The sequence below is a fragment of the Cucumis melo genome, chromosome 12 (genome assembly GCF_025177605.1).
Source record: "Cucumis melo cultivar AY chromosome 12, USDA_Cmelo_AY_1.0, whole genome shotgun sequence".
Lineage (NCBI taxonomy): Eukaryota > Viridiplantae > Streptophyta > Magnoliopsida > Cucurbitales > Cucurbitaceae > Cucumis > Cucumis melo.
The window spans coordinates 9,727,950-9,739,470 of NC_066868.1; the positions used below are offsets into that span (position 1 = coordinate 9,727,950).

General features: G+C 31.6%; 1 protein-coding gene across 1 annotated transcript; it reads left to right on the forward strand.

The window, feature by feature from the left end:
- The first annotated feature begins 7,928 nt into the window (after positions 1 to 7,928).
- On the forward strand, positions 7,929 to 9,520 carry LOC103500693 (uncharacterized). The gene is made up of 3 exons (XM_008464091.3): positions 7,929 to 8,293; positions 8,579 to 8,824; positions 8,935 to 9,520. Exons 1-3 carry the CDS (start codon positions 7,969 to 7,971, stop codon positions 9,084 to 9,086), a joined length of 723 nt encoding a protein of 240 aa, XP_008462313.2. The 5' UTR covers positions 7,929 to 7,968; the 3' UTR covers positions 9,087 to 9,520.
- Positions 9,521 to 11,521: the final 2,001 nt, after the last annotated feature.

Sequence of the window (11,521 nt, forward strand, 5' to 3'; positions counted from 1 at the left end):
TTTCATTCTATGTTCCCCGCCTTCTGTCATATTTACCAATCCTTCTTTTGTGGTGTTCAACTAAAAAAAAGGAAGTCCATTAATACGATAATAAGTTATAAATTACGTATAAATTATGAGATATGCTTACGTGTTTTAGAATAACCCTCATTGCTGGACTAATTTCCTTGATATTTGAAAGCCTATAATTACTTGGCATTTTTCCTGTAATCTATAAGTTATTGGCAAACAAGAGTTTATATTAAGTATGTTATTACCATTTTCGAAATTTTGAACCCAGATTCATATTAAATATGTTATTACCTTGGTCATATGTGGTCTATCTTTAATTTTGCCAAATGTTGGTTGCACATTCTTCAACATTCTTTTGAATTCAATGAACATTGACCCTGTGCATTCTTTAATATTTCTCAAGTATTAGTTAAAGAAAATATATCATTCATATACAACCATTCAGATCCTTGTAAGGAATAGGAAGTCAAACCACAAATACAGTCATTCACATCCTTATAAGCCAAATTTCAAATACCCTGTAATTGTGATACACACATAAAACTGATAGACGTCCATTATAACAATCACGTACGATAACAACAACAAAAAAAATACATGTCACCACTGATCACAGCAACCCTTTTTCACTTGGTCACGGTTTTAAATATCCTGTAATTTATGATGAGAGCTACACTTGATTCGAACTACATTTCTTATTATCAGAAATGACAACTTATGATCACACCAACTTATCTCACGCAATCAGAGGTTATATACCCTATAATTGTGATCCAAATTTTTTAAATATAATAGGCATCCATTCATTCAGTATTACACTAATCCATTCATTCAGTATTACGCTAATCCATTCATTCAATGATACTCATAATGATAAATGATGAAATTGCAACCCATTTTTAATTAGCTAGAATAACAAATACATTGTAATCAACATATACTCTGTAATGACCATCATTCATTACAACAAATAGTGTCAACTTGTAAATAATCTAAAGAAATATTCATATCATCGATTGTCACACACTTCCTAATATGGCCAGCCTACTCCACACAATTAAAGGTACAGATTCAATGTATTTGATATACAAATATTCTTAAACTAATAGTCATTTAATATAAGAAACATACATACATCCACAACTATATCGTTTTTCTTCTGTCTTCTTTTTTCTTAATTTCGTTATATATAACACTTCATTGATTGACCGTATCGGCCTGTTTATCTCCTCCTCTGTTTCCTCCGTGGCCTATTACAATTATGTACATATGTTAGTTTATAATATGTATTATACACAGCTTCAACAATTTGATTTTTTTTTCCTTATACGGCGAACAATCTCTATTTTCGGCTGTTAGTGGTGTGCCTGATTTTGCCATTTTAGGTTACCCACCATCTTGCCCTCTAGAAATTTCTGTTCGACTTTTATCCATGAGCCCTTTTTCGTCTTTGTCTTCATCGTCATCCCTTTTTCCAAGCACCATTGGATTGCTTGAATCCAAGTTCAAATCTTCAACGTCATCTTCTTCTTGGTCCTCCACCTTGTCAAGGTGCTCTTCAAATGCCCTTGCTCCCTGCGTAACAAATACATACATAAAGAGGTCTAAGAAAATCTAGTGGAACCGGACCGCTCCGTTAGGAGTCATGAAATTCCATATGAACCTAGAAGGATGAAAGTACGGACAGAAATTTTGGAATGAATGAGTCACCTGGACCTTTCTTTTTGGTTCTACGTAGCTTAATTAGTCCTCTCCTTTCAATCGAGTCCTCTTCCATCTTTTCTACATCTACATTGTTCAAAGAAAGCCTATCAAAAGGACCAGTCTCGCTATTTCATCCCATATTGTAATTACCACAAATGAATCTTAGACGGTCTATATAGTTGAATACACCGTCAATACATTCAATGTAACAGAACATGGTTTACATTCATAATAAACAAATACAATTTAATTAACTACACCACATACATGAGGATTCAAAACATATAGTGTTGACTTCATAAAACATACATTCAAAAACATAACATGAGTTACATTCAACATACAAAGTACATAAAACTCCAACATACAAATACACTCAACATAAATAACATACCACACATTCAGAACATTATTTACATTCACAATTCATAAATACAGTGTAATTAATTACACCATATACAACCAAATACACTAAACATATAAACTCCGCATACGATGCCTTATGGAATTCAAAAGATAAATTCAAAACATACGTTCAAAAACATAACATGATTTACATTCACAATATCGTACTTCACATTAAGAACATGAGTTACATTCAGAACACGAGTTACATTCACAATACACAAATACATAGTATCTGAATGAATCACATACAACAGAAGTACCATAAAATACATACCTTAGATTTTTCCGGTTTCTTTGGTGCTTTTCCGTTCCTCCTTTGATCTTCTCTTGCCTTTTCTTTTTTTTAGCAGCCTTCACCTATTTTATAAAACCAAAATTTATAGCCAATACATGAAATAATAAACACTTCAAATTATATAATTACTTTCTTTCTCTTTTCCCCAGCCTTTTTTCTCTTCTTAGTATCCGTTGGTTTTTCATCTTGTTCACTCGTCGATGAACTCGAATCTTCATTTACTGTTGTTTCACCTTCCCCTTCTTCATCGTGTTCTTCTACTTGTTTATCTTCTTTTTGTTGTTCATCTTCTTCTACTTGTTCCTCCTCTTCGCTTTTGCTTTCAGTATCTTCCTATTTGTCAAAGTTATAATCAGTTTATATAATACATAATTCAAGTACAACAAAGGGGAACACATACCTTTCCTTTAATCTTTTTTTGTTTCTTTCCTTCACCCTTCCTTCTGTAAACTCGCCTTCTTGAAACCTACACAGGCAACAACATAAAAAGCTTTATTGAAACCTAACAAACTACAAGTCATTGGAAAATAAATCTGCAGTTTACCAAGCTTTTTATCCTTTGTTTCTTCTGTACATTAACGTCTTCTTTTAGCGGTCAGTCTCCCCCCCCCCCCTCTTTTTTGAAGTTCCTGGACCATCTCACTTGCTCCCCGATCCCCCTCCCATTATATTTTCTGTTCTCTGATAGGCATAGAAAAAGCTATAAACATCTACAACTTCTGTATAATTCTTAAAAACATACATTTGTACCTCCTCAGAAGAACTCAATAGAGCTTGAATTCCAGTTGGCAACCGTTTCTTAGAACCAGTGATCCTCGCGGCTCTTAATCGATCACTTGTTCTTGTTTTGACCACTTTCTTCCCCTTTTTCATCTTTATATTCTCTAAAATTTATAAGAACAATATATATTTATAAGTACGCAACAAATCCCACTTAATCTTCCTAAAATAAAGGGCATATTTGTTCACATTTTATGCCCTTTATTTTAGGATGATTAACATAAACAAATAAAATATAAAATATCCGTTCAATTGTATCTATAAATTTGACATTTAAGTTTAGAAAAAAAAGTTAGTACTATATTTTCAAAATAGAAGAATACCAGTCAAGAAGAACATCGAAAACAGATGCAGAGAATGTTAGAACACGAGACAAATCTTAAGAAGAAAATTTGAGAACGGGGTATTTTTTATCTACCTGTAGAAAATGTGAGAATAGAGAAAAAATCCAAAGAATAACTCACCAATTTGTAAACGAATAGAAGATTGAAGATTGAAGGTATTGAAAACGGCGAAGCAAATCTGAAGATAAAAAGCGTGAAGATTGAAGATTCAGATGAACATTCGGAAACTCGAAATAATATAGCAAACCTAAAGATTGAATGTTGAATTTGAAGCGAATTATGCTGAAGGGAAACAAAAGGAAACTAACGGTTGAATACAAACGTTTGCATACCTGAACGGAGGCCAAAAGGAAATGGTAGAAAGCGATCCTAAAAGTCACCGAAACAAAGAAAAGAACGAAGATAATGGCCACGCAAGCGAAAGTTTATGAAACAACAGAGATGCTAATCGAATATTTGAAGGAACGAAGATATGAAGGAAATGAGATGACACAAAAAAAAAATCTAGGGTTTTCAAAAGTGAAGAAGTAAATGTAGAAGATGTGAAGTGGTTGCATGTAGAAGATGTGAAGTGGTTGCGTGCAGAAGATGTGATATGTTGCAAAAGATAGTTTATTTTCTTTTGGGGGGAAATTTGAATATTCAAGTATGGGTGCATAGTTTTTATTAATTATAGGATTTTTGTTGTATCTCTTACAATTGTATTTAGAAATCAGATTTGTCAATTAGGTAGAGACATTTAATTGTTCTCTCATTTATTATTTAAAAATTATATGTTTTACTATTTTGTCAATTTAAAAATAAAATTGTCATTTATCCAAAGTAAACCTCTAATTTTACTATTCTTCCTATCCGTGCTTCAAAATTTGAGAACCTATGAGACATTTATTTAGCATTTAAAATTCTTAAATAAATTTAGAAAACTCTTAAAAACGCCCTCTAACTTTTGAAGATTATATTGAAGATCTTTCAACACACAAAAACACTCGGAGATATAGAGAATTACAAATTGGTGAACCTAAGAGTCGATATATAACTTACAAAGTCAACAAGTTAAATGTTGATCGTCCAACAAACAAAATCCAACTACTTACGTTTGTGAGAGAATAAGTGCTTCCATCCTCAAATCAAAAATACATTTGAGAGAAAAGTAGTAATGCATCGCACAAAATATATGATAAAAATTCATTTGCTCCACTGTTTAAATAATTTGTTTGTTCAACAAAATCCCTTATGTGAATAACAATATATTACTTTCAAAATCAACTCTAAAAAACAAAAAGGTTTACTGAGTAAGATATATTTTCCTAAATCTTGTACGTTCATCACAGATAATGATTTGGGTTTTTAATTCTCTGCTTAATCTATAATAAAGCGTACACATTGCAAGGAAAGTTAATTTTTATTATTTTAAGATGAAATCAGAAAGAAAGAGGAAGAGAGGGTTTCATGTTAGAGAGTGGAAGAAAATGTGTGCACTTCACCTAAACAAAATATAGGACCAACTAAGCTTCTTTATAAAACACTAATAAACACCGATAGAAATGAAATGGTAAATAAGATCCATTTACTCTACCCAAAAGGATTGTAAATCGATCAGATCAGTTTTTATTTGTAGCTAGATTTTAGGATTTATACTTTTTATCCAAACTTTTTATTAAATACTTGGTATCTATTAATTGGTTGAAAAATTAAGAAGTCATATTCTAAAATTAATTTCAATAATAATGAAATAGAGCAGTGAAACCTAATTAATTTTAATTCTTTTTCATATTAAAATTAAGTTTAAGCTTTTAACATTAAATGAAAAATGAAGGGTATTGAGAAATTTGAAAACAAAAAATCAAAAGTTATAGTTGAAAAATCTTGAAATCTATAAATTAAATTGAATTAAACCGGAGCGAATCTGTGAAAGAATCAATGGAGTACGTGTTTCTTTCACATTATCAGTTTTTGTATTTTAATATTAATTTTGAAATGTAAAATTACAATATATACTAAATTAACGTTTTATTTTAAATAAAACATCGTTCTAACTTAGTAATTGTGTCCTACTTCTATAACCAATCTTTTTGGGACGACAAGAAAAATAGCAAAATCTAACGTTTACTTTGTATAAATGGCAAAAAGAAATTTTAATTGTCAGAATAGCAAAACAGTTAATTTCCACATAATAAATGGGACAACTATGCCTTAAATGCCCCTACCTAATTTACAATATGGACTCTTAAATACAATAGTAAACAGAATCGCAAATACCCTGTACTTAATACACACTGCCTTCAAATTTCTATTTTCCCTCCCAAATAAATAAATCATCTTTTGCAAAACATCACATCTTCTGCATGCAACCACTCCACATATCAAATAAAATCCTAGTTTTTCCTTCCCTTTTACTTCTTAAAAGCTTTCTAGGAACTTCCGTTTTTTAAAGGATTCCCGGAGCATTTTCACCCTCGCATCCTCTCCCGTTTTTCCACTATAGCTTCCTCCTTCGTTTGTCTTCCATAGTCGGTTTTCCATTGTCGCTTTTCCGCCGTCTGCACGCCCTTCGTTTTTCGATCGTAGCTTCCTCTTTAGTTTTTCCACAGTCGATTTGTCTTCCACCGTCGTTTTTCCATCGTCTGCACGCCCTTCGTTTTTTAATCGATTTGCACCGCCCATTTGCAAATTCTTGAAACGAGGATGAAACTGGAACATATACATCAAGGAGGCGATAGTCAATATATCGGCTGGACTCAATCCATCTACCACCGAATACGATCTTCACTCGTTGTAAAGCCATGGAAAAAATTCAAAGGGAACACATTTATCGAATAAAGTATTCACTAGTAGATTGTATATAGGAGGGATGAATATTAAATTAAATTATTGTTTCATATATTATACGGGTATATGTTTCATTTGTAGGGATCACGTTTTAATTTGATGTAATGGTCAGATATTACGAAAATATGGTAGACAAGGGCAAAGAAATAAAACGTATATAGCATAATCTTATTAATATAATGTCGGAAGACAATATTAGTTCTTTTTCTAAAGTAGTTTAGAATATAAAGATGTTAAAATTTCAAAAAGAATATGCTTTGCTCCGTTCTTCGTTGAAATTTATGTTTTAATGGCCATGAACGTTTCGGTGAATTTTGTATTTTTGTAATATATTCAATTTTGAGATTGTCTTTCGGTGAATCTTGTGCTTTGGTTTCCATTAATTCCGATTTGTTGGTAACATTAAAGATAGATCACAATTTATTTGGCATGATTTTAGGAATAGTTGGGATTTGAATCTAAATTTAAGTATTCCCATTATATTTTCCATAATGTTAGGGAATGGTTGGAATTTAAATTTGAATTTTAGAGATTTGAATTTTGAATGTTTTAAATACTTTTCCGTTACTTTTTTGTTTTTGTTTTTGTATATGGTTAATTATTGCATCATGTTTATCATTATTTTACAAAGAAAGAATTCATTGCATTAAAATTTTAAAACTTATTCATTGCGTTAATAGCTATTAAAGGAAAAAATCGGTAGCTAAAGTTTGAATATATAATTATTGACGGACAAAATGGGAATAATTAGAGGATATTGAAATCAATTGAATATGGTTAGAGATCTTTGAAATAATATAATAATTATTTGATTTTGTTAATAATTATCACAAGTGGGTGTATTTACATATGCACTGTAATCGGCTATGTGATGTTTTGTTTGATTTTCCAGATTTCTTAAATATACTGTATTTGATTATGGACAGTTCTCGTCTGTTGAGGGGCATTTTCGGTCGAAAAAGGTTGAAAATTATTCCAGGCAGTTAGTTTTGCCATAAATATAAAAAAAATAATAGTATGCTATTTTGACATTTTCCTATTTCGACAATTTCCATTCTTATATTTGGGTTCAAACCGCTGGATCTGCCATGGAATTAAAATCCAATATTTAAAGAGTAAAATTTAAAAAAACTAATTTAAGAACATGTTTGAAATAAAAAGTAAAAATCACTCATATTTCTCCAAACTTAATTCAAATATGACTTCAATAGTTCAACATCAATAATAATAAAATAAAAATTATATTTAATAGTAAATCAAAGAAAAAACGTTTTTGAGGAAATATAATCAAATGAGGACTAATAGGTAACTTTAATCAAACTTAAAAGATAGAATAGAAGTAAATTAAAAATGTAATTTCTTTTAATAAAAAAAAAATCTCTATTTACCGCATGAGCAACCATTTTTCTTTCACGTTTGGTTTTACTATCCACGTGGCTAAACTTCACAAACAACACGGCAACGTGTCATCCACGTGTCTTCTCCACCGGTTCGTGTAAATTTCTTTTAACAATATAGGTTATCTAATTAAACGAGCAATTAAACTAAAATCACCACCCCGCCTATTCTTTCAAACACTAAAAACGACGTGTCATCATGCCCCCGAGGCGATCCCGTAGAGTCGTCGGTTCTGTCGTCCGGACAACCACAAGAGTAGTTGAAGAAACCGTACAAGTAGCGGTTGTGGAGAAAGAGAGCCAAGATTTAACTCAAGAACCTGACACCGCAGAAACCGCCGACGGTGGCGGTGAAATGTTTCGGAGGCCTGTCCCGGTGGAAGAGATTAAGTCTCCTCCACCGGAACAGCCGATAACTCATCCTGTGTCTGAAAATTTCGAGGTGAGAAGGGCAACAGATTCGACTTCGCAGCTAACTGAGGACACCGCGGTGACTCCGGAGATGGAACCCGAGGTCCAGAAAGGTAAGAGACTTAAGAGTATCGATATAATTTAACATGATATTATTTAATTAAATCAAATTTTGCAATGAACTTGTCAGTGACACATGAATTTGAACTCTTTTAGCTTTCATCCCACTAATTTTATAACAAAAAAAAAAAAAATTCACTCATTAATGCATGTAGTTTCATATTGTATATGTTTTATAATTAACTGAACACATAAAGGTGTAGCAGACAGAGCCATCATGTGCAAATATATAGAACAACGAATGTGCAGATATAATTGTGTTTGAGTTGAATGAATAGGAAAAAAAGGTGGGAGGAGGAAGAAGAAGAAGGAGAAGAAAAGGGAAATTAAGGAAGGAAAAAGGAGAAGCAAAAATAGTAGTGGTAGTGGAAGAGAGGGATATAAGAGGTATGTGTTCAAGGTGTTGAAGCAAGTTCATCCAGAGATAGGAATTTCAGGACAAGCTATGCTTATTTTGAATAATTTCATGAATGATATGTTTCAAAGACTTGCAGAAGAGGCAACTAAACTCTCCAAATACACAGGTGTGTGTATATATATATATATTCAAATTATTATATAATCATTTTTATTATTATTTTATTGATATATAATAATTAATGTGTTTGGAAATTGGTGGGGCGATAATTGATAGGTGGAATGACCCTGTCGTCAAGGGAAATACAGGGGGCGGTGAGGTTGGTGTTACCGGGAGAGCTGGGGAAGCACGCCATTGCTGAGGGAACTAAAGCCGTGTCTAATTATGTATCTTATGGTAACAGAACAACAAAATCCAAGTTACTTTAACTAATTATCTTTATAGCCCCTCTTTGGTTGTCTTTTTTTTCTTTGTATCTTTTGTAAAGTCTAGGATGTTATGTAAAATATCTCTTCTGCTATCTCTCTTCTCTCTTGCTCTTTGGCTAAACCTTTATTAAGTAAATAACAAAGGATTATCCACCTCAAATTGGAGATTCTCTCTTTCTGGAGAGAGAAAAAAGAAATTTTAAGAAAAAAGAAGAGGACGGTGTCGAACTATTAAGTTAAATGGAAAGTTGATGTAGGTGTGTCTTTCGGTTTCTGGGCTTGTGGATATTTGATTTTGGTAAGAAAAGGTGGTGCATGCATGCAGTCAAAATACGAAATTGTAATTCTGTAGTTCTGTATGATAGAGTGAAATAATTAGTTTTTTTTTTTTTTTTTTGTAAAATATATGGAAGAGACAAATATTTTACAAATGATTCCATTGGAGTCTCGTTTTTTTTTTCTATTGATTATTATTATTTAATTTGCATGGTGACAGCTCAAAATTCTATTGTTTTGGGGCTTGACTGAATGAGATATATGAAAGTGGAGATGACAATCTGACCGGATGCAAAATTTACTCATTTGCATAATAGTATTAGAATATACTCATTTCCATATAGTACGGAGCCTTTCATGAAATTAGTGTTCTCCGTATACAAAACATGAAATTACTCGTTTCCTACTGAATTAGGCAATGAGGTCCCTATCCATAAACAAATTGATCACTGGTACTTAGAAAAATAGAAAGTGAAATTTTTTACTCAAATTGTGTTAACGAAATTTCGCTCGAACTTTATTAACAAATAACAAAATAACGTGTAAAGAATCGCCTTGTTTAAATTTGTATACTAATCTAATTAATCTTAACTGTATCTCAATCTCAAATCAGTAATCTTAATTATCTTAGTTAATTGATAAGGTCATGTTTACAGTGTTAAACAGGGTTCTTTAAGACACTTGAATAAAAACTGCTGCGATATGTCTACAACAGCACATGAGAGATCATGAGTATTGTTGCAAGACTATTAGTAATATTTTTATAAACTGATCGATTAATGATTCCTTTAATATCGGTTCTATACCATGAGGAACCATGTGGTCTGTTAATGGAAATAACTATTCCTTTAACATCGGTTCTATACCATGAGGAACCATGAGAGACCATTTTATGAACTGATCGATCAGGAAATTCGATATCAAGAGAGACCATATCAGGAGAGACCACATTGCAGCATTTATGAGTATTGTTGTGAGAACTATTAGTAATATTTTATGAACGGGTCGATCAATAGAAATAACCTTCCTTTTAATATTGGTGCTATATCATGAGAGACTACATTGCATCATATATGAGTATTTTTGTACGCCTATCAGTAACATTTTTATGAACTGATCGATTAGGAAATGACCATCCCTTTAGTATCGGTTTTATACCAGGAGAGACCACGCTGCAGCATTTATGAGTATTGTTGTAAGACTATTAGTAACATTTCTGTGAGCCGATTGATCAATGGAAATAACTATCCCCTTAATATCAGTTTTATACCAGCATTTCAAGGAGCAATTGTACATATAAAGTGATAATGATAGCATCAAAACAAGTGCTATCTTGTTCTGTTTAGTTCTTTTATATTATCATGTCCATTCAGAGCTTTAACGAATTATTTATACTAAAGGATCAAAAAACTACGAAACTAACTCAAAAAAAATGCAAAATTTGCCTTTTCTTTGTGCAAATGTGTCGTCGCGTTGTAATATGGTACAAGTTTTTAGGTCATATCTTCGATCCTAACGTTCGAATGTATGATTAGTCTTTTTCTTTTTATTTTTATAACTATTACTCATTGACAACATTAGTCTTTTTCTCTATAATCAAGCAGAAACATGGATTCAAGATTGTAATACGTTTTTCTAACGTTGGTTTTTAGAACGATTCTTTCACTATTTTTTTGTTTGTATGTTTTTGAACTATGTTTCATATTTTTAGAATTTTTTTCACTAATTCCTTTGTTTGTGGATGTTTGTTTATTACTTGAATAAATATACAATATCATGATGCTAGGTTTTGTATTTTTCTAGAATCAAATGGTCGAGTTAATTCACAATTCTTTAAGTAGAAGAGTATTGATCTATCCAATTTTTAATCAAATCAATAGAATAACTAGCTAGGTGCTAGAGCCTTTAGATCTTAATGCAATTAGTATTAACTGAATTTTGTATGCGTTATCAGTTTGATTAGTATTATAATTTAGCTGCTTATGATAATTTGGTCAGTGTTTCTAGTCAAATTGGTTGGGATTTAACATTAGATTTAGTGATGAAATTGAACAAATTGAAATAGGGAGCCCCGTTTAGATCTAAGCTAGGATCTTTTATTCATTGAATTTAATAAAAATTCAATTTCATTTCATGCAATTAGATTTCTTGCAACCAAG